At 43.4% G+C, this 23,227-nt stretch overlaps 1 protein-coding gene across 1 annotated transcript in view; it reads left to right on the forward strand.

Moving 5' to 3' along the window:
* The window catches only part of SLC1A4 (solute carrier family 1 member 4), a 31,161-nt gene extending 16,661 nt beyond the window's left edge, over positions 1–14,500 (forward strand). Inside the window, exons 5-9 of the mRNA XM_080999169.1 lie at positions 1,792–1,958; positions 5,932–6,165; positions 7,252–7,446; positions 9,213–9,347; positions 12,544–14,500. Coding sequence (XP_080855295.1) covers positions 1,792–1,958; positions 5,932–6,165; positions 7,252–7,446; positions 9,213–9,347; positions 12,544–12,793 — 981 coding nt within the window. The 3' untranslated portion in view covers positions 12,794–14,500. The remainder of the gene's footprint in view (positions 1–1,791; positions 1,959–5,931; positions 6,166–7,251; positions 7,447–9,212; positions 9,348–12,543) is intronic.
* Positions 14,501–23,227: the final 8,727 nt, after the last annotated feature.

Genomic DNA, 23,227 nt, shown 5'->3' on the forward strand with positions numbered 1-23,227 from the left:
ATCTCTAAGATATGAACAAAATATTTCTAAATAATCTCTGATTTGGCAGGTTATTGCCCCATGGATAGTTCTGGGTGTGTGTGTGTGTGTGTTTCCATGGGTTCTAGCATGGTGCCACATCAGCACTTGTTATGTGAACTGAGACCTCCAGGTACAGGGTGGTATATAAATTCAGTTAATAATAATAATAATAATAATATGGTCAATGTCTATTCAAAAATAAGTTCCTGAAGAGGTATGCTTAGGATTCTGATAGATGCAATCCAGCATTAGCCTGAAATGGATTGTTATGGGCAATATTCTATTTGATATTGAGTTACCACTTTAGCAGAGCTGGATTCTTGGGACACATGGAAAAATGGAACATCTCAATTGAATACACACCCACACACCCTGCCCTAGAATCATAGAATCATAGAGTTGGAAGAGACCACAAGGGCCATCGAGTCCAACCCCCTGCCAAGCAGGAAACACCATCAGAGCACTCCTGACATATGGTTGTCAAGCCTCTGCTTAAAGACCTCCAAAGAAGGAGACTCCACCACACTCCTTGGCAGCAAATTCCACTGTCGAACAGCTCTCACTGTCAGGAAGTTCTTCCTAATGTTTAGGTGGAATCTTCTTTCTTGTAGTTTGGATCCATTGCTCCGTGTCCGCTTCTCTGGAGCAGCAGAAAACAACCTTTCTCCCTCCTCTATGTGACATCCTTTTATATATTTGTATATCCTTTTATATATTTATATATATTTATATATTCTCTGGAGCAGCAGAAAACAACCTTTCTCCCTCCTCTATGTGACATCCTTTTATATATTTGAACATGGCTATCATATCACCCCTTAACCTCCTCTTCTCCAGGCTAAACATGCCCAGCTCCCTTAGCCGTTCCTCATAAGGCATCGTTTCCAGGCCTTTGACCATTTTGGTTGCCCTCTTCTGGACACGTTCCAGTTTGTCAGTGTCCTTCTTGAACTGTGGTGCCCAGAACTGGACACAGTACTCCCTGATGTACAATGAACAATATAACATTTCACAAGCATGCCTGTGTTTTATTCTTGCTTTTGATTACCACTCTTGATTATGTAAGTTTTGTTCAGACAACATATGCACCAATCAAACATATGGGGGCAATTTGGGTTTGTGCCTGCAGAACCCCCAATACATGCACAGTCACCCTAAACTCTGCACAGAGTTTACATGTGTGCAATATGTACACTTGCAGACTCCATTCAGACATTATGTCTAGTGCAGGGCAGGGGCAATGCACACAATCAGAGTCTCTCAGTGTGCCTTTAGTCAATGCACATACAACACCGTCTTTCCTTTCACAAAATTTAACCAGATATAGAAGTAATTCTTAACCTATTGGTCTGTATAATCAGTGTATAGAGAAGAATTTCAAGATGTCAACTATATGATAGCAATGGTCACTGCTGAATGGAGTAGGCTGTGACCACGTGGGATGAGTGGGAAGGGGTTGATCCTGTGACAAAGCACTAGCCCTTAAATTTTGAGATTGGGAACGAAGGAGGCTCTACTGTCTTTATTCTGAGCTCTCTTGGAAACAATATTTTCTGTTCAAGGTTTTACATTTGTGTCTAGAGACTGGCTGTTTCTAGTTGTCCCCTGGTGTTTCTACAATATTTTGCATGTATCTTCTATCCATTCTGTGACCTGCTGTAGTTCATATCAAAAGAGGGGGAAAGGGAAAACTGACCTAAAGATTTAATTTCATACAATTGGAGTTTAGCACTAATATATTTAATATTACAACTATGTATTATTTCACAGTTCCCAGTTGGCACGGATATTGAAGGAATGAATATCTTGGGGCTGGTCCTCTTTTCTCTGGTTTTGGGAGTTGCCTTAAAAAAGCTTGGCACTGAAGGAGAAGAACTCATCCGTTTCTTTAATTCTTTCAACGAAGCAACCATGGTCTTAGTATCTTGGATTATGTGGTGAGTGTTCCTTGGGACAATCCTCTCTGGCAATTTTGTCTGTTACCATCAGCAAAAGTAGTACAAATCAGCTAAATATAGGCACAGGCCAACTTGGAGATTGCCCTGACCCAACAGGCTCTTCTTATGTGATGGGTCTGGATTCATCAAAGCAGTATCGCATATCTTCTTTCTGTGCCCATGCAAATAAATTTTTTAGGGATTTCCTTTGGTGTTCCAGTACTGGGGAACTGGAAAACTACATGTATACATACCCACATAGACATTTCTAGTTTACAGGTATGAAGTCTGAACCAGCCTAAGAGGTATTAATGCAGTTCTTAGGGCAGCACACCATCTGCCTGTCTACTTATATGGCAGTACAGATGCCATATGAAATGCAGGATCTTTGAAATGTACAGGGGACCTGCTGCTACACTTGATCCTGTTATTTAAAAACTGCATCAGCCACTCTGGGCGGCTTCCAACAAAGATTAAGGTAAAGGTAAAGGGACCCCTGACCATTAGGTCCAGTCGTGACCGACTTTGGGGTTGCAACGCTCATCTCGCTTTATTGGCCGAAGGAGCCGGCATACAGCTTCCGGGTCGTGTGGCCAGCATGACTAAGCCGCTTCTGGCGAACCAGAGCAGCGCACGGAAACGCCGCTTACCTTCCTGCCAAGCGGTACCTATTTATCTACTTGCACTTTGACATGCTTTCGAACTGCTAGGTTGGCAGGAGCAGGGACCGAGCAACGGGAGCTCACCCCGTCACGGGGATTCAAACCGCTGACCTTCTGATCGGCAAGTCCTAGGCTCTGTGGTTTAAGCCACAGCACCACCCATGTCCCAACTCCAACAAAGATTAAAAATAAAATAAAACATCAGTCATTAAAAACTTCCCTAAACAGGGCTGCCTTCAGATGTCGTCTAAACGTCTGATAATTGTTTATCTCTTTGACATCTGACGGGAGGGCATTCCACAGGGCGGGCGCCACGACGGAAAAGCCCCCTGCCTGGTTCCCTGTAACTTGGCTTCTCGCAGTGAGGCAACTGCCAGAAGGCCCTCGGCGCTGGATCTCAGTGTCTGGGCAGAGCGATGGGGGTGGAGATGCTCCTTCATGTATACTGGGCTGAAGGTGCAAGTTGGAGCTGGTTTGTTCAGGAAAAAATAGGGGTTTGGAATAGGGTGGAGAAGGGATGTGCATGATAGGGTATTCTGCCTTGAAGTTTTCTGTTCAAAAGAAAAGTTTCTCCTACTAATTACACCACATTGGCTCACAGTCCGGTCTGAAAACTATTTGTTTCTTTCACTGTCTTACAAATAAAATCTGTTAAGTAGTTATGCCTAGTCTCCCACATAAAACCCATGCTTTAAGGGATCGGGCATCCTCCTTGAAACAAGGTGTTCACAGTGAGACAGTAAACTTGGATGTTGTGCAAGCTCACCCCTTATCAAGCAGTCATTTTCAGAATATTTGACTGCAGGTGGCAACGTTCAGGTATTGGTTCATAAAATCTTCCTGGGTGAAAAGGGAAAGTGGAAGCTAGACTTCACACATAATCACTGCTTTACTTGAAATTCATCATTTTAGAGGGTGTATGCCTGCATCTTCTTAAGAAGCTTTTCTCAGCAGTTAATAGCGTCCAATGTTGGGCTTGGTCTGTAAGCAATGGAACGAATCTCATAGAACATATGACCTTAGAAACCAGACCTTTATGTTAGTACTTGCCTTTAGGGATTTGTATTAGAGCAGCTTAAGGTTTTTACTTCCAAGGATAATTAGGGATGGATGAGCTCATTAAAGATTGGCCCCCCCAAGTTCTCAGCGTAAACACTGGGGGCAGCCATGCTTTCTTCCCATACTGTTCCCCCTGAGAGTAACAGAACATTGTCAGATCCCATCACTCCCAAAAGGACTTGCTGTATACGAATTCAACAAACAGTACACAGGCTAGTGATATAATAGCAAAATGCAAAGTCACACAAAAATATATCACCAAGGGCAACTGCTCCACAAAAAGGAGCCTTCCTTAGGCTAACAAATAGAAGGCCAGAGAGACTCTTTCTGTAGTAGTAGTAGTAATAATAATAATAATAATTATTATTATTATTATTATTATTTATTTATACACCGCCTATCTGGCTGGGTTTTCCCAGCCACTCTTGGTGGTCCCAGCAGAATAATAATAATAATAAAGCCATAAAACATTAAAATAAAAAAATAAAAAAATCCAAACCTGAACAGTAAAATGCCAATTGTGTCATATAATACTTAGATTTGAAAGTGGCCAAAGGGCGTGTGCGACTTTTGCAGGGCTGAAAGACCTGAAGGCCTGGCTGCTTGTCCCTGTGTAGACCTGTATTATCACTTATATAATAATAATAATTTATTATTTATACCCTGCTCATCTGGTTGGGTTTCCCCAGCCACACTGGGCGGCTTCCAACAAAATATTAAAATACAATAGTAAGTCAAACATTAAAAACTTCCCTAAACAGGGCTGCCTTCAGATGTCTTATAAAAGTCAGATAGTTGTTTCTTTCCTTGACATCTGATGGGAAGGCATTCCACAGGGCGGGCGCCACTACCAAGAAGGCCTTGGGAGAGATGCATATAAGGACAGATTGGCCCAGTTTTCTAAACTATTGATTGTATACCGTTAAGATTTCACTGTACAGCTTGATAGTTAAACCCATTTGTGGGAAGAAACACTGATTATACCAGAACATCATTGACTCACAAGTTGATGTACACACAAGTGATTGTAAAGAAAAAGACTACTTCTGTAATTTATTTATTTGCTTGTTTACACTACTTAATGTGGAGCAGTTGCCCTCGGTGATATATTCTTGTGTGACATTGTATATGAATTCAAAGCATGCAGAGACAAGAAGCCCTGGGTGTTAGTCAGTCCTAGTTATGGATGCCCTACTTTTGGGAGTTTAAACGCAAAACATTTTTATGGACCTTCTTGCAAAGCTATCAGGTGTGTTTGCTCTGGAATCTGAGTAGGATTCCTCTCCCCGCCCCCCGCAATTCCTAAATATAATGCCTTTGTAATATTAAAGCAATTGATAGGTGGCATCGTCATTTTGTCATTACTAAGCCAACACTCCAAGTTAATCAGTCATCAAATAATCCTCCACTTTGTAGATTATGGGCATACATTTTAACTTGACCCTGGAATGAACAGAAATTCTCAGGGCTGCTTTTCTCCTTTTCTGGAATTTATTATCTCTCTCTTTGAAATACTAATTAGCAAATTGAAGAAAAGCCACCCAGCTATAGATTAAAAGATCAAACAGTTAAGTTGTTTTTTTTAAAGTGGGATTCAAAACATCAACTTCATTAGGTTTCATGCTCAAATCATATTTAAAAACAAATAATGTTGTTTTTATGCTTAGTGAAACCATTGGTTTATCTTACTCAGAATTGTCTATATGTCTGGCAACCACTCCCCAGGGATTCAGACAGGAATATTTCCTGGCCATACCAAGAAATGCAAGAGAGCCAACCTGGGACCTTTTGTAAGCTTGGATCAATTTGTTCTGCTCCTATGTATTTAGGAGGCCCACACACTTATTTAAACAGTAGCATTGATATGATGTCCCTTGCCCAATAGATGAGAGGAAGAGACAGTAACAGTTTTGCTGTGGGAGCACAGATATTTTACCTGTAGCTCTCAGATCTTCCCCTGCCCCATTTGAGCTGGATCAGTGCTGCAGGGCTGATTTAGCACAGCATGGAAGCTGACAAATAATGAGGGTGGGCCTTAAATATAAGGGTTTGGGAAATGTAGGCAATGCAGAAAGGGTAATATTGTTTGTGGGGGGAAATATGCTCATCAAAGAACAAACCTTAGTCAAATGTTTTAATTAGAATGTTATTCCAGACTTGGTCTGTATGGCATGGCTGTTGCATTCTTCACATGCTTTGGTTTATGGCACTTTAAAGACCTTGTTCCTTACTAATGTTGAACTTCCCTGCAGGTATGTACCTATTGGCATTACATTTCTTGTTGGAAGCAAGATAGTGGAAATGGACGACATCATGCTTCTGGTGACGAGCCTTGGGAAATATATATTTGCTTCGATTCTGGGCCACTTCATCCATGGACTGGTCGTTTTACCACTTATTTATTTTGCAATTACACGCAAAAACCCTTTCACTTTTCTGCTAGGACTTATAACACCGTTTGCAACAGCTTTTGCCACTTGTTCCAGGTTGGTTGATGTAAGCTTTTATATGTGTAATGGGAATAGCATTATTCTAATTCAGGGTAATAATTCTAGGTTAATGACCTGCTTAGTCATTTTCATAGCTTTTATTGCAACACAAGAAACCCTCTTATGGGTGTCTAATTTCTCAAAATGTCACACAGGCTTTTAGAATCATATTTGGATGTCCCATGTCCATATACCCTAATATAGCTGTCAGAATTTGACAGAGTAATCCTGCCCTCCTGATCCACTGGCTGAAGAGATTTAAGATGGGGTGAAGTTTCTCCAGCAGAGCAGGGGTGCCCACCAAAGAGCCCCGTTTCTCCTTGCACGTGGAAAGCTCTGCAGGTGTAGACCTGCTAATGGTAGTAGCCATTAGTTAGGGCCCGAAATAAGGCATTTCAGGAGCAGGCCAGAGGCAGCCTTGGTTCCACTGGATCCAAAGTCTTCCAAGATCCTCCAAGAAGCTCCAAGATCAGGCTCACAAGCTATGCCAGTTTGAGACTGACATAGCCATTTCCTCTTATTAGTTTCAAAGCGGGTGGGGGGCATTTACAATTGGGCGAGGGCTAAAAAGAGAGAGACGTCCCTGTTGCAACCCCATCGTGGGCAGCTCAAGCCAGGAGTTGTAAATGATCTGTTGCTTCACTCCCTTTCCCACTTAGGATGGCTCTCACCAGTTTTAAATGGCCAGAGAAAATAGCAGCACCTCCCTAATAGTGTGAGATAGCTGAGGTGCAAATTGTCTACTTTTGGCCATCAAGACAAATTATGAAATCCAGTGTAATCTAAATTCTTGGACAGTGTCTTGCTTAAACTAGTCATAACAGCTCTGAAACAAAAACAGCAATTTTAAAATGTACCCTAGACCGCCCTTTATTTTTCCTCTTATAAGACTTGGGTGTATCTTTTGGAAATACAGACTGTGGAGCTCTTTTCAGTTCCCGGGTTACCCTGGAACGGCATGTACCTGGAATGCTGCACAATATGTTTAGGCTGGCAGAGAGATCCAGCTGTTAGAATGTTTATATTAATGGGTTATATACATTGCCAGACCTGATGATGATATCCTTTCTTGGCCACATTTAGCTCTGCAACTCTTCCATCAATGATGAAATGCATCGAGGAGAACAATGGAATAGACAAAAGAATTAGCAGGTTTATTCTGCCAATTGGGGCCACGGTGAACATGGATGGAGCTGCCATTTTTCAGTGTGTAGCTGCTATCTTTATTGCCCAGCTGAACAACCATGAGCTCAATAGCGGACAGATCTTCACCATTCTGTAAGTTGCATTGCAAAGCTGCTTTTTTCTGATGGCCGAATGCAGCGATAGCTCCACTGTGGATATGCAATAAATGGAGTTATCTAGCTGTAAAGGTGCAAGAGAGAAACAACAGCTTGCTTTCTTGCAGCTTTCTTGGTTGCACCGCTAGTACTATTTAGAACGTGTGCCCTTCACAGAGGTGGTGGGTTAAATCCAGGCTTTCCCTTCTGTGGATGAAGGAGCTTTCATTTGCGGAAAGTACTCAGATCCATGGGAGTAAGCCTTCCACCAGTCCTGCCGGTTGTGTCCAGTGCCGCTCAACATGCTGTTCTGGAGGGAGGATCCCTCAGACCTTCTTTGGGGGTGGGAGCACAGGAGTCTGCAGGGGGAATAGGCAGAAAATAGTGTCCTCTTAAGACAGCACCCCATGGACAGTGTTCCACTTCATGGGTGTAGTCTGGGTTCAATGTGCTGAAAACATCAGCAACTTTCTCCTCCCAGTGAAAAAACAGTATATTTTGCAGTTGTGAATAAGTGCTCAGATGGGCAGAAGGTCTGAGCATGAGACTCATGATCTCAGGGTTGTGGGTTTGAGTCCCGTGTCGGGCGAAAGAGTCTTGTAAAAGGGCCAAGCTGGGTCTTCTAGCAGAGGCGGTTTCAGGGTAGCATGACCGGTTTGGGCACACTGGGCACCAGCACTGCAGGGGGCACCACAACAATGATGTGGAACAGAGTGTGGCACTTGGGTGCGCACTGAATTTTAGCGTCACACAGGGGGCCACTGAAATTTGAGAGCCCAAAGTCTGCCACTTGTTCCCTTCCAAGGCAGACCAAGCTAACCCCATTTCTGTGGCTTTCTGCATGGAGGCAAAAGCCTTTGATCCTAAGCTGATGTATAAATACATTGCCATTGGTTTTAACTGGTTGTTTCTATTGATGCCTCCTCTTTTTTGCTTTCTTTTATTAATGTTTTATTGTATTGTATTGCTGTTAGCTATTTTAAGCACCGTCTGGTGAAAAGGCAGGCTACAAATTTAAGAAAATAAGATAAATAGATACATAATTAAGATGAATGTGCACAACAGTGATTCAGATCTGCAGAATACAGCTTGGAGAAATATATGCGCTTTGAATTGTGAGTGTGATGCAAATGGAGACCATGATGAACAAAATTAAACCTAGCGCTAGTAGTAAGTGTATGGTTCCCAATGGTGATATGAATCATCTGTGTTGCAAAAAAGCATTTCTGTTTTTACATCTAAGTACCTGGAACATAGGGACGTGGGTGGCACTGTGGTCTAAACCACTGAGCCTAGGGTTTGCCGATCGGAAGGTCGGCGGTTCGAATCCCCGCGAGGGGGTGAGCTCCTGTTGCTCGGTCCCAGCTCCTGCCAACCTAGCAGTTCAAAAGCAGGCCAAAAAGTGCAAGTAGATAAATAGGTACTGCTCCGGCAGGAAGGTAAACAACGTTTTCGTGCACTGCTCTGGTTTTAGTGTTCCGTTGCGCCAGAAGCGGCTTAGTCATGCTGGCCACATGACCCCGGAAAAACTCTGCGGACAAATGCCGGCTCCCTTGGCCTGTAAAGCGAGATGAGTGCCGCAACCCCAGAGTCGTCTGTGACTGGACTTAACTGTCAGGGGTCCTTTGCCTTTTTACCTGGAACATGTTGTGCCAGCATGTGGGAAGGTAGAAATATCCCTAGACAAAAAAGGAAACCTTTGGCACTTTTATGCTTATGTGCCATTGCAGCACAACAGTAACCAATATTGATTCCCGTTGACAGTGTAACGGCAACTGCATCCAGCGTGGGAGCTGCTGGAATCCCAGCGGGAGGAGTTCTCACCATAGCTATTATCTTGGAGGCAATTGGACTTCCCACCAATGACATCTCCCTCATATTGGCTGTTGACTGGATTGTGTAAGTACTTGGTGTGTGGTTAGGGCACACATTATTGTGGCATCGTTGCAGGTGGTTGGTGGCATGAACTGAATATTATATTTTGAGGGGAGCATACTGTTGCACACCACTCCAGTCTCCAAGTGGTGGGAGATTCCTGGGGTTCCAGGTGCTTCGCCCAAGATTGTGTTTCCTTTGCAACGAGGTACCGTGGAGACTGTAGTGTCCTTAAGATATATGGTTTATTTACACATATATACAAGCTGAGCCTATGATGGAGGGGCTCACAGCATTGACATGCCAAGAATGTCCTGCTTCTCCCATAGCCACAGCCTTGAAACCTAGCAGAAATCAGCCATGACGCTCTCTTCCTCTCTCTCTCTCTCTCTTCCTCTCTCTCTCTCTCTCCCTCTCTCTGCGTTTCCAATCTGCCACTTTTGCATCCAGCTTCTAGCTCACATCACTCAACTCCAGCCTCTTGTCTTTCTAACTAACAGAACGTTGAGAAAGGGAGACCCACACGTTTGTCCTTTGGCACAGAGCCATTCCCATGTTTAGTGGGCCATGATCCGGCTGGCTTGGCTATTCCAGCAGTTGAATCTGTGCTGGATCCAGGAATTAGCTTGCCTGCCTCCTCCCCACAAACTCATAACAATACATTTCAGAATATATATTTTTTTAAGCTGACAGTGTGAATGAAGTACAGAATTCCTAAAAGGCAGGAACCTAAAAAATGAAAGAGATGCTGTATACTGTAGGTCAGTTATCAAGGGCCAATCTTGATGATGTTATGGCACAGCTTATCCTTAGAATCCCCAGTTAAAGTAATTAGGGACTCAGCTACATTAGTAAAAAAAAACACAAAACCACCAATGCTTTGAATGTGTAACACCAGATGGCGCCAGAGAACAAACATATTTTCTATGCGATTTTTACATAGGTTTTTTTTTGTTATAACGATTTAATTTCTGACTTATATATAGTGTGTTTTTTTCTGTGTGTAGATCCACTCTGGGTTGCAGTCTACCAGTCAGTAAACAATTTGGGTCCAGATTGACCAACAGTCTGACAAGCTATAAGACAGTTTGTTGTGTTCCTGTGAGGGGAGCTAAAGTTTCTCTCCATAGCAACTTACTTTCCTACAATCCACCCCTCCAGGCACTTTTTGTCTGGCAGCACTGGGAATGATTGACTTTTGGCTTATTCACACTTCCCTTTCCTCTGCTCTTTCCAGGCATGGTCTGTACTTTAAAGCTCCGTACGAAAACCCGCTCTTTAAAGCTCAGTTGGAGCAAATAGCAATCCATGGAGAACCCAGATTGACATTTGCTCCGATTGAACGCTGAAAAGTGGGGAAAGCTCAGACCAAAAAAAAGAAAATGCTTGGGACACAAGAGCTTTTAAGCGTGGGCCTGTGCTTGGAAAGAGTGGGACAAAAGATAAGTGTGGACAAGCCCTAAGAGAGAAGCATTGTGGAGGGTGGAGCTGTAGGTAGCTTCAGTGTTGGAGCACCCTCTCTGCTTGCAGAAGGTCACAGGTTCAATCCTCAACATCTCCAGATAGGACTGAAACGCTGAAGAGCAGGTGCCAATAGCGCTGACAATACTGGGCTAGATGCACTATTGGTTTGACTCGCTATAAAGCAGCCTTCCATTTTCCTATGAGACAAGCCACAATTCAGCAGAGAGTAGCCTCTCCTCCCCTGGAACTGCTGCTGCCCTGTCTGGTTAGAGTCAGACCCTTGGACAATATAAGTATTGATGCCTCCAGCCAGCTATAGTAATCACTGTTTTTGATTACCACTGACCTTTAAAGCCCTAAATGGCCTCGGTCCAGTATACCTGAAGGAGTGTCTCCACCCCCATCGTTCTGCCCGGACACTGAGGTCCAACGCCAAGGGCCTTCTGGCGGTTCCCTCACTGCGAGAAGCCAAGTTACAGGGAACCGGGCAGAGGGCCTTCTTGGTAGTGGCTCCCACCCGATGTCAAAGAGAAAAAATACTACCAGAATTTTAGAAGACATCTGAAGGCAGCCCTGTTTAGGGAAGCTTTTAATGTTTAATAGACTATTGTATTTAAATATTCTGTTGGAAACCCAGCCAGATGGGCAGGGTACAAATAATAAATTATTATTATTATTATTATTATTATTATTATTATTATTAGCCTCTGTGGCTGGAGCACCACTTATAAGAGTCTCATGCTCTACTGACTGAGCTATCATCAAGGAGGAGAGCTGTTTCATTATTTCTACTGGAGGGAATAAGGAGGTCATTGCTGTGGCTGTTCAGGTTTGTCCTTGTTCATTCTCATGGTGGCTACATTTGCCTGTAGTTGCGACGGAGGAAAACAGGAAAGCAGCTCATGTGTGGATCCTTCTCATTCTGCTTCTCTCAGTATTGTCCACACTGAATAATAATAATAATAATAATAATAATAATAATAATTTATTATTTGTACCCCACCCATCTGGCTGGGTTTCCCAGCCACTCTGAGCGGCTTCCACAGAGACCAAAAATTCACTAAAATGCCACACATTAAAAACTTCCCTGAACAGGGCTGCCTTCAGATGTCTTCTGAATGTCAGGTAGTTGTTTATTGCTTTGACATCTGATGGGAGGGTGTTCCACAGGGTGGGCGCCACTACTGAGAAGGCCCTCTGTCTGGTTCCCTGTAACTTGGCTTTTCGCAATGAGGGAACCGCCAGAAGGCCCTCGGCGCTGGATCTCAGTGTCCGGGCTGACCGATGGGGGTGGAGACGCTCCTTCAGATATACTGGGCCAAGGCCATTTAGGGCTTTAAAGGTCAGCACCAACACTTTGAACTGTGCTTGGAAGCAGCAGCTTTCTTGTGTTTTAGACCAGGTCTCTCTCAGCCCTAACCTGGAGATACCAGGCATTGAATTTGGAACCTTCTGCATGCAAAGCAGATTCTTTGCCTGTAGGCTGTGGCCCTTCTTCAAGGTTTCAAGGCTTGTTGGGCTGCATGTAAGTAGAACTGGGGGAGCAGTATTCTGCGTGAGGTGGGCTTTGCTTCTGACCCTGAGCCTGCTCACAGAAATGGAGCAAATTCTCAGAAGCTCTACTCAGTTTCTCATGACGTCTGAACTGTATACATCTGGGGGAAACATGGTACCCTGTAGGCTGACTGAGCAATCTCATCTCCTGTGATGTTTTGTTAACACCGGGTTCCCTTTGTGCTCTTTCCCAATTGACCAGGGACCGGACCACTACAGTTGTGAATGTAGAAGGGGATGCCTTTGGAGCAGGTATCCTTCATTATCTGAATCAGAAAGAAGCCAAGGAGAAAGCAGAAGAAAAACTAAATGAAGTCTGCGTAGAAGCCATTCCAAACAGCAAGGCTGAGGGGGAAACGTCACCTCTGGTAATGCACAGAAGCCAAGACACCACATTTGCCGCTCTGCCACCTAGCACTAAAGATCTAGAATCTAAAGAGTCAGTCCTATGAATGAGAAGGATCGGGGAGGCACTCTGAGGACACTGTATGTTGGAGACAACAGCATATTTAACTTGGAGCAGACCCAAGCGGCCGTTTGGATTGAACAGATGCGTCCCTTTTCCATTTTGGTGGTATGGAACACTGTGGTAGCCAGTCACAGACTACGTGTGTGCGCGCGCATTTCTGGCGTGTTTCCCCCTATGAGTGCAGACACTTTTGTGATGAGGTAGTGATGTTTCATAGTTTTGCGTGTGTGCAAAATATGCAACACTCGTGCGCTGATACGAGTGAAAGCAAGGTGTTTGCTTTTTGCTGGAACACTAAAGGCCCACTCTGAGAGGTAGATTTTGACAGCTGGATCGTACTAGGCAAGGTCACCTTGATAGCCTAGCTTGTACAGGGAGACAAATTGAGTTCTCTCCCTTTATTACATCAAGCCTGCCCTGTTGTATTCTGAAAGGCCCCCTCTTTGTGAAGGGATAAGTCTTCTTGATTCTAAGGCCAGAGATTATGGGATTATGTTTCTGCTACCAGTTACTGGATATATCTTGATGATGCAGAGTGGACTTGAACTAATGTATGCCAGACATGCATGCCTAATGGAAACTAGTCCTAGCTATTCTAAAAAGTACGTTCTCATTTACCGTATTTTTTGTTCTATAAGACTCACTTTTTCCCTCCTAAAAAGTAAGGGGAAATGTGTATGCGTCTTATGGAGCGAATGCAGGCTGCGCAGCTATCCCAGAAGCCAGAACAGCAAGAGGGATTGCTGCTTTCACACAGCGATCCCTCTTGCTGTTCTGGCTTCTGAGATTCAGAATATTTTTTTTCTTGTTTTCCTCCTCCAAAAACTTGTGGTCTTGTGGTCTGGTGCGTCTTATAGAGTGAAAAATACGGTATATTTCTCTTATCCCCCTCCTGCTAAGCCACACTATCTGTGTATGTTAAACATTGGGATATTTGGAAAGAATCTTTAGCTGCTCCAACTAAGAAATGTCAAGAACCTGTAACTATACAAGAATGGCCACAGTGAGCTTGATGCAAGAAGTTCAAAGACCGTTTTACACAAGACACTTAATTTGCCTCTGAGTATCTCTCGGCTCCTTTATTCTAACACCTGGTTGTTGTTTAGACAGATGAAAGGCATTTGTAATGTAATTGAACATTCTGGATTATTGGTAAGTGTTAGCATCCATATTACAAACCTGATTGGAGAAAGCCTGCTGTAAGCTTCCTGTGCAGATATTCTCATTCTGGTTTCCTTCTTATCACTGGTACCAGTTAACACACATTATTACTTAAGGCCTTAAACCTCAAGAATGCAGACCAAAGAAAAGACTTGAAGCATTATAGTCATTATTTTCTCTATGACTGTTAAAGTGCTTGTTCTTTGCTTTAGAAGAGCAGTTCTTGACCTCTAATGCACTGCTACCAACTATTTCTGCACCATTATCATTAAATGCCCCCTAAGCCATAGGTAAGAATTAGGACATAAAAACAGGACTCCAGACAAGGTAACTTATTCTAATATATAGGAATAGAGAGCTGTTGCAAATGCATTCCTGCTCAGAATACATTTAATACATTATATTGACTGTTTTGGAGGAAGAGAGAACAGAATGAGAGCCTGACTCTACCTTTCCCCCAAACAGGTACAGTGGTACCTCAGTTTTTGAACGTTTCCATTGACGAACGTTTCAGTTTTTGAACGCCGTAAAAGTACCGTATTTTTTGCTCTATAAGACTCACTTTTTCCCTCCTAAAAAGTAAGGGGAAATGTGTGTGCGTCTTATGGAGCGAATGCAGGCTGCGCAGCTATCCCAGAAGCCAGAACAGCAAGAGGGATTGCTGCTTTCACTGCGCAGTGATCCCTCTTGCTGTTCTGGCTTCTGAGATTCAGCATATTTTTTTTCTTGTTTTCCTCCTCCAAAAACTAGGTGCGTCTTGTGGTCTGGTGCGTCTTATAGAGCGAAAAATATGGTAAATGCTTCCGTTTTCAAACGTGCCTCGGAAGTTGAACGGCTTCCACTGAGTGTATATGCTATTTTTCCTCAATTTTCTCTATTATATTTGCAAACTGCCCTTTGCGCCTCGGTTTCTGAACTTGAACAGTCTTCTGGAACGGATTAAGTTAAAAAACTGAGATACCACTGTATTTTAACACTCAGCTGGGACTTGTGGATTGTGCTTTGAATCCAGGCACTCTCCTACAATCCCTGGCTTGTGTTTCTTTGTACAAGACGGGGAGCCTTTTAGTGTAGGATAAAATGGGATAAGCTGAGATGAACTCCTCCTTGATACAAGGATAGGAAACTTTTGATTATCTTACTAATAACAATAATGCTGATTTCTTATCTGCCTTTTAGGAGGAATGATCCGGTATCTATCTGCTGAAATGACCCTTTTTCAGTCAGCACAATTTGGTTTAGTGCAGGCCCTTGAAAAAAGGTTGCACATAAATACTGGCCCCCAAAATCTCCCTTCTCTGTGGGAACACAGCAGTATTTATCATGTGTACCTTTTCAAGTGTACTTCTTCTTACAATGTGTTATGCAAAGAATGCCGTCTTGTTTTCCTGGGTCCTATAGCTAAAGGTCTATGACATGCTGACTGACAAAGGCCCTGCTGTTGTCTTAGTAGCCCAGCCAGTTAAGCCAGTCCTATTTGCACAAATTGCCAGGTTCTCTTTTGCAAGAAAGATACAATCTGTAAATAATCCCATTGCCTTTCATTTAGATAATCATTGTCATAAGATTGCATCCATCCCTTGCTTAATTTGTTGAGCACACTTCAAAAAGCATGGGGGTATATCCTCACTGTCTGTGGTCTTGATTTCAGGGTTCCTGTTGAACAAATGACAGACATACAGACTGAGATAACAGATGATACAGATAAACTTAGCTTACATTGAAGAGAAAGGCAGTGTACATCTTTTCTAGTTTCTGGCACCAGCTTATAGCTTTGTTTGGGGTTCATGAGTCAAGTATTTCAGCTTACACATTCAAAGTATATAGGAGAGCTTGCAGGGAAGAAGCAATCCATTTGGAGAATAAACACCAGCAAACTGCTTTAATTGATCTAGCAAATGTTTAAGCAAGAAATAAAAGAAGTTCAAAAGTTGAAAGTAGCATATTTCCTAATCAGTAACAACAGTTCGAATCCCTGCAGCGGGGTGAGCTCCCGTCGTTCGGTCCCAGCTCCTGCCCACCTAGCAGTTCGAAAGCACCCCTAAGTGCAAGTAGATAAATAGGTACCGCTTTATAGCGGGAAGGTAAACGGCGTTTCCGTGTGCTGTGCTGGTGCCGGCTCACCAGTGCAGCTTCGTCACGCTGGCCACGTAACCCGGAAGTGTCTCCGGACAGCGCTGGCCCCCGGCCTCTTAAGTGAAATGGGCGCACAACCCTAGAGCTGGACACGACTGGCCCGTACGGGCAGGGGTATCTTTACCTTTTAACAACATTTAAGTTCAGCTGTTCTTCAGGAAATACCCCATTTTCTCAACCTGTAATATACAGGAGCTACTTTTGCAAGAACGGCTCAAACAATTTACATTTTGCAGGTGATAAAGACCAAACTACACAGGATATTCATGACTGGATCTCCCAACACATTTAATTTTAACTTAACAGGAACTCTAGTGTCTCGCCTCCCTCCTCTCCCTAAATTGGATCAGGTTGAGGAAGGGGTGGCTTAATTATTTTCCTCTTTACACTGTTTCCCCTGCTTTAACTTCTCCCACTGCTGCTAACTATGGGAAGTGTAAGTAAGGGAGGCTGTCGTGCTCACTTCTGTTACCTATAAGAGAAGCTAGAGGGTAGAATAAGGAGGGACTAAATGTAACTACTTGAGGTGTAAGAAACAAAGACTTACCTAGTCCAGCATCCTGTTTCTCACACTGGCCAAGAAGATGCCATGGGGAAGCCCATAAGCAGGGCAATAGCCCTCCCCTGATGGTGACCCCCAGCCAACTGGTATTCAGAGGAAGACCCCCTCTGGTCCTGGAGGTAGTAGACAGCAATCTTGACCATCAGCAATTGACAGCCTTACCCTCCATGTTGAAGTGGCTTATTTCAGATGGAGAGTGAGCACCACGTCCAGGGAGAATAAGGCCATAAAGGTAAAGGGACCCCTGACCATTAGGTCCAGTCGTGACCGACTCTGGGATTGCGGTGCTCATCTCGCTTTATTGGCCGAGGGAGCCGGCGTTTGTCATGTGGCCAGCATGACTAAGCCGTTTCTGGCGAACTAGAGCAGCGCACGGAAACGCCGTTTACCTTCCCACCGGAGCGGTACCTATTTATCTACTTGCACTTTGATGTGCTTTCGAACTGCTAGGTTGGCAGGAGCAGGGACCAAGCAACAGGAGCTCACCCCGTCACGGGGATTCAAACTGCCAACCTTCTGATCAGCAAGTCCTAGGCTCTGTGGTTTAACCCACAGCACCACCCGCGACACACATTAATGAGCCCCAGTTCCATGTTGAGTCTATAGCAGAGGCAGGACTGCTGGGGAACTGCCCCACGAACCTCGGCCTGCTCACCAGCAGCCCCTACTTGCCTACCTCCTTACTTGCAACCGTGGCACAGCTTCCTTCTCCTTCTTAGCCTCAGTGGTGCCCTTGTGGAACTCAATGGGAAAGACGATAGGGTCAAAGGTAGAATTAGTTGGCTCCACCTCTCATTGGCTCTGGCTGCACCCACTGTCAGACTCTCTGCCTTCGGTACCACTGGTTCCAATGGATACCACCCAGCGCAGCTTAGCCACACAACTCCCTCTAATTCTTTATGGTGTTCACGGTAGCAAACTGTTGTACACACAGTAAACACACCCTTGTCACAGGATAAGGTGGAAGACTAGTTTTCTAATGTCACTGCAGATATCCTCTGTAGCCCATCATATAAGTGGGGCTGCAACAGAACAAAACCTGTCTCCCATGCCAGATAAAACCCGTTGTTAATGTCTGCAAAGTGTCATGAGATGAAGAAACATTATTGAAGTGATACAGGGTATCATAGAAATGTAATCTGCTCTGCTTTGGGGCACTCAGGTTGCCTAACAAATACGGTATTAAGAGCCAGTACACTTTTTGCCCCGGTGGGAGGCTTGAACAAAGAACCCTTCCACCGAATCTCCAAAATGGCGAAACCAGCTGAATGTGTTCCCATCATCTTTTGCTGAGAAGATAAAAGCCTTTGGGGATGTTCTTGCCCGTAATGAGGGTACCTTTTCATGCTAAGTATCTGAATTGCAGGCTGATTTGGGAAAAGCTAATTGAGAACAGAAGCTAAAGAGGAAAACATTTGTTTCTCAACATTTTCTTCAGTTCAAATATTGAGTCAGTGCCAACATAATTACCAAATTGCAGTCTTCTCTCTCCTTCTCTTGTTAAACAATTCTGCTTTCCCCAGTATCTTTATTTTCGAGAAAATCAAGTGGGTGCATAGCTGGAAATTGCGCAGGTCGTGTGTTCTTTGGCAGCTACAAACTTCTTTTCTACCAGGCAATCCCTGGACAAAATCCAAGGTGATCGTATCCTTTCTACCCCAACACTGTGTACATTGCGTAACCCATGTCCTTTTGTACCTTTCCAGAAAGCAAATGCAGCTGCTTTTTTGAACATGGATGGTACAGCCTGTCTTCAGGCGCCCTATGGACCTTTAAATTAGCACAGGCACATTAGGCATGGTCGCACTACCAGGTCAGACTGTGTTAACCTGCAGCGCGGTACTGTCTCCTTTGACTAGCAGCTGTTCTCCATCATCTCAGGCCTTTTGCATCCTTTTCAAGCTGGTTCTTTTTAATTACAGATGCCAGAGACCGCACCTAAGTCATTCTGCATGCAAAACTAGTGATAAGTTACTGCACTCTGGCCCCTCGCCAGTTGATTTAAATGGCACGAATGTAGTTATGAGAAGCTTTGAATTTTGTGAGTAGTCTTGAGTATTTGTAACCTGAAACAGCAAACCTTCACCACCACCTGATAGTTTTAACAACATTCCAGTTCTCTACAGGCCACTAAGAAATCTTAATGTCATAATCTCTCCTCTCCTCTCCATTCTCTGAATATTTCCCATTCCTTCAAAGGAGAAGGGTTTAAACCACTTGAGATAGACATTAGTCTTGTCTCCCTCTAGAGTAATTAGAGTGAAGAAGGGAAAAGTTTTTCCCCCATGTGATAAACTGCATCTGTGTGCGATTATTAGTGCTTCTTTATGTGCAAGCAAACGCTAGCTATGTACACACTCTGCCATTAAAGCACATTTGAAGCAGTTTGTCCCCCTCATAGAATTCTGGGCACTATAGTTTACCTCTCAGAAATACAATTTCCAGGAACTCTAAACTTCAGTGCCCAGAATTATTTGGGGGGGGTGTGTGCTTTGAATATGCTTTAGAGTAGGGTTTCCCAAACTTGGGTCTCCAGCTGTTTTTGGACTACAACTCCCATCATCCCTAGCTAGCAGAACATGTGGTCAGGGATGATGGGAATTGTAGTCCAAAAACAGCACTTACACCACTTCAGTGGCTGAAAAAAGAAACCCTGGAATTTTTTAAAGGATTGTTTTGCCAGACCTCCTTATGCACTTGAACATGGCCAGTAGATTTTGTTGTTCTTGTTGTAAGGATTTCTCGTATTTCATGAAACAGCCATATCCTGGGCTAAACTGATTTCCAAAGCCATGGAAGGAGAGTGAAGGATCGATGTAAACACTAAAAATGAGGATTCAGGTTCATAGTTTAAACAATGAGCAAAGCAGTTGATTTTTGCAGTGCAGTTGTGGAAAGTGCTACTGAAAGGGAAGATAATGAGTTGGAGGGGAATTGTGGAGAGGGATCGAGACTCACATATTAAGGGGTGGGTTTGGAGAAAACGTGAGGGGTATGTAGAGATGCTGTCCTGTTTTCATTATGGAGGAGATGTGGCCTGAATGTGTTGTCTTCTGGTGATTTCAGGTGATCCAGGCTAGCTTTCAGCTATCTTGCCAGGAGGGGGAAATGCAAATCTATGCATTGTGACTGGTGAGGCTTTGAAAATAACTGTGTCCAAACTGTAGCTGACTGATTTGGTGCTACAGAACTCGACTGGATGGGAGAGGGAGGCACCTTAAGGAAAACGTATCAACAAACATAAGTGTTTCCACTATAGCCATTCTTTTAGGCGGTTGCCTCTCTGGTTCCTGCTACACTCCCATTTTCTTCTGGTTTAGCGGGATCAGTCCAAACCCTCATGTTAGCAAGATCACTTCAAAGTGGTATATCATTTCAGTGACTAAACTTCTCATAAGGAAAAATACAGTTCTGCCATCTATTTCAGACTTCGGAGTGCTTTCCCGTTCTGTGTGTCTGCATTTTTAAGCCGTATCTTTACACATGTGCTTTGTGACTCTTCTTAGTTACGTAGGTTTTAAGGAGGAAATATAATGTCACGCCTTGTTACCGTGTAACAATGCCTTCTGTGTCTTTCTCTGCTGATGTCCACAGTAAATGGCAGGTGGAGCCAAAAGAACCTCTGTTAAACTGAAAACGAACCGCTGGATGGATATTTTGCTCAACATGGTGCCTACATAATAAGGAAGGCCCATGCTGGGAAGGCTGTGAGTCTAAAAAAGAACTATGACACCACCTGCCTTATTATACCTCAGGTGCTTTGACCTGCTCAGCGCTGCTGTTGGCCACTGTTTAGTATCTTGCTGTTTTTATAACTATGTAGAGCCTCCTGTTGCTAGCAGTGATGTGGGCCAGTATCCAAGGAGAAGGAGGGCCAAATTACACGTGAAGGAGGGCCAAATTACACGAGCAATGGTGTGATTGATGTTTTTAAAGTAAATAGCAGCTGCAAGAGGGCCTAATCCAGACCATGAACAGAGTAAAGGATAGGGAGGTATTGAACCCTTTACAGCTGCTGCAGTCCCACTTGATCTTGATCTCTCTCTCTCAACACACACACACACACACAACTATTTGCGGTGGAAGGAAAATTCCCATTGGCATCAATTGAATTGTTGGATGTATTCCTTCATTAAACCCATTGGTTCACTGATATATCTGCTTTTTTAAAACTATGAGTTTGTTTAACAGCGACAGATCAGAAAGGTTATTTTTTTGCATGATTAGTGCAGTATAATTCTGTACTACTCTAATGTTTCAATGAACATTGTTATGTTGCATCACACCTATCTTGTTCTAGTATATTTCATAGGAATATAAAGGCATAGCCCTAAAAGAAAGGAATTGTCAGATGCCAAAAACCTATGTTGACTGTACAGATAACCACTCCATTTTCTAAAAGTTCCTCCCCTCGCTTTGTGAAATGTTCTTAATATATATTTTGTCCATATGGCTCCATACAGTCCTGATCACTACAAAGGACCAATTACATTTGTGTACATTAAAGGCATTCTATGTAGATATGTGATTGCAGAGCTGATGTTATGATACTATTCGTGTATTTTGCCTCTACACATAAGATGTTCCTCAAGCCCTCACTTGTTCTTGCGTAGAGTGTGCTGCCTAATGAATCAAGTTCCTTTCTAACTTGACAGAGAATAAACTCTCTAACTCCCAAACAATCATGTTTGTTCACTGTTTTTTTTCCTGAATCTGAAATAAAATTCCTTTAGTCTGAATGCACCATGATTGGTCTTTTTGGAAAAAGAATATAGATTCTATTGTACAGCGGTACAATAGAGGTATTCTTAGAACATGGTACCTTTTGGTATGGCCAGTCAGGAAGCTATTACTTATCATGATTCTTTGCATGGCCAGTTCTGAGTTTATATGTATGACAGCAGTAAGGAGCGCATGAATCTGCCCATTTTTGTCTCTCTCTTTCTCATTGTATTCCATTCTTCACAATTCTGCAATATATTTTCCCGCTGGTATATGCATTTTTGTGCACACTTGGATTTCTCCCTGTGCAAAGGCTTACATCTTGCCCCCACCATCTTTGCTAGAGATGGATGGGTGGCAAAGTGGCAAGGCATTATTGGGTTCGGTTCCTTCGGGTAGGGTCCAGTCAAGCCACCTCTACACAGGTAAGTAGCAGAAGGGATACTTTAGTGTAGATCTTAAGACTAGAATGCATAAGGAGTATCCACCGATGGATGTCGCTTCACCAGCTTTCCCTGTGATTTGCAAGTCGACCAATACTTCTTCTGGTGCCAGCAATGGAGAACGTATTCTCCCATTCTGCATTTGAGCCAAATAGTCTCCAGCATTAACCTCTGACATGCTCTGAGGCAGAGATGCCAAACTTTCAAGAGATTTTCTCCCTCTCAGCCTGTACTTATGTGGGGCCACAGGTAGTCTAATTCAGAGTTGTGGAGAGCAATCTGAACAAGCACAACATTGCATAAAAATGCACCTTTAAATATATAACTAGATACAAAATCTCAAAGTTTGCCTATTTAAGTGTGAAACGCAACTTTTCCTTACAACTTGTAGAAAACAAGGTCAAACTGAACAATATTTTTAACACTTGCTTACCGGTAATTAATAAGCAACTTACTGGGTGCACGATGGCAATCTTTGATCTAAAGCAATATTATTTTATAGTGGTGGAAATGCTTGAAAGAACAGCTTTTGTCCTTCAGAATCGTATATATTTGGTGTTGTTTTGAAAGGGCCATAATAAACCTTTTAACACATATTTTACTTGTTAGTAAAAAGTAGAGGATAAAGTGGGCTTGTCTTTCCACTTGACCTCCCCCAGTTTACTTTACCACTTTGTGCTTTGAGCAGCAGTTCTTGCCTTCAAGACAGAAAGATGCCCTTTAAGATTAGAACTTTGACTTTTCATTTTTTTTAAAGAAATAGACCATTTGCTATGATTTATCTTAGCATCCAAAAGGAAGCAGATCTGAGAGGCTGTATAAAATGAAGTAAGACTATGAATGCATCAAGATACGATGGATCCAGCTTAGTACCAAAAGTTCTCTTTGAGAAACAGCATGGGTATCATCTCGAGAGATTACTACACTTCGCACCAAGCTAAAATATGGTCTTTTACACCAGCTATAACTAGGGATGTAATGTTTGTTTAATAATGGGTTTGATATCTTGACTGAGGCTGCAGTCTTATATCCACTTACCTGGGATGGAGTAAGACTCATTGAAATGAAAACCAAGGAAAACCATGTGAAACAAAGTGATGAGAGATGCCTGCCCTGTGCATTATAGGAGTATGCAAACCGCTGTAATCTGCAACAGAATGACCAGGTCGGTGCTGAAAGTTTTAAAGGCCAGGTTAAAAGTAAAGGTAAAGGGACCCTGACCATTAGGTCCAGTCATGACCGACTCTGGGGTTGCAGCGCTCATCTCGCTTTACTGGCCGAGGGAGCCAGCGTACAGCTTCCGGGTCATGTGGCCAGCATGACTAAGCCACTTCTGGTGAACCAGAGCAGCGCACGGAAACACCGTTTACCTTCCCGCCGGAGCGGTACCTAT

The sequence above is a fragment of the Podarcis pityusensis genome (genome assembly GCF_964106645.2).
Source record: "Podarcis pityusensis genome assembly, chromosome: 3".
NCBI classification, from domain to species: Eukaryota; Metazoa; Chordata; class Lepidosauria; order Squamata; family Lacertidae; genus Podarcis; species Podarcis pityusensis.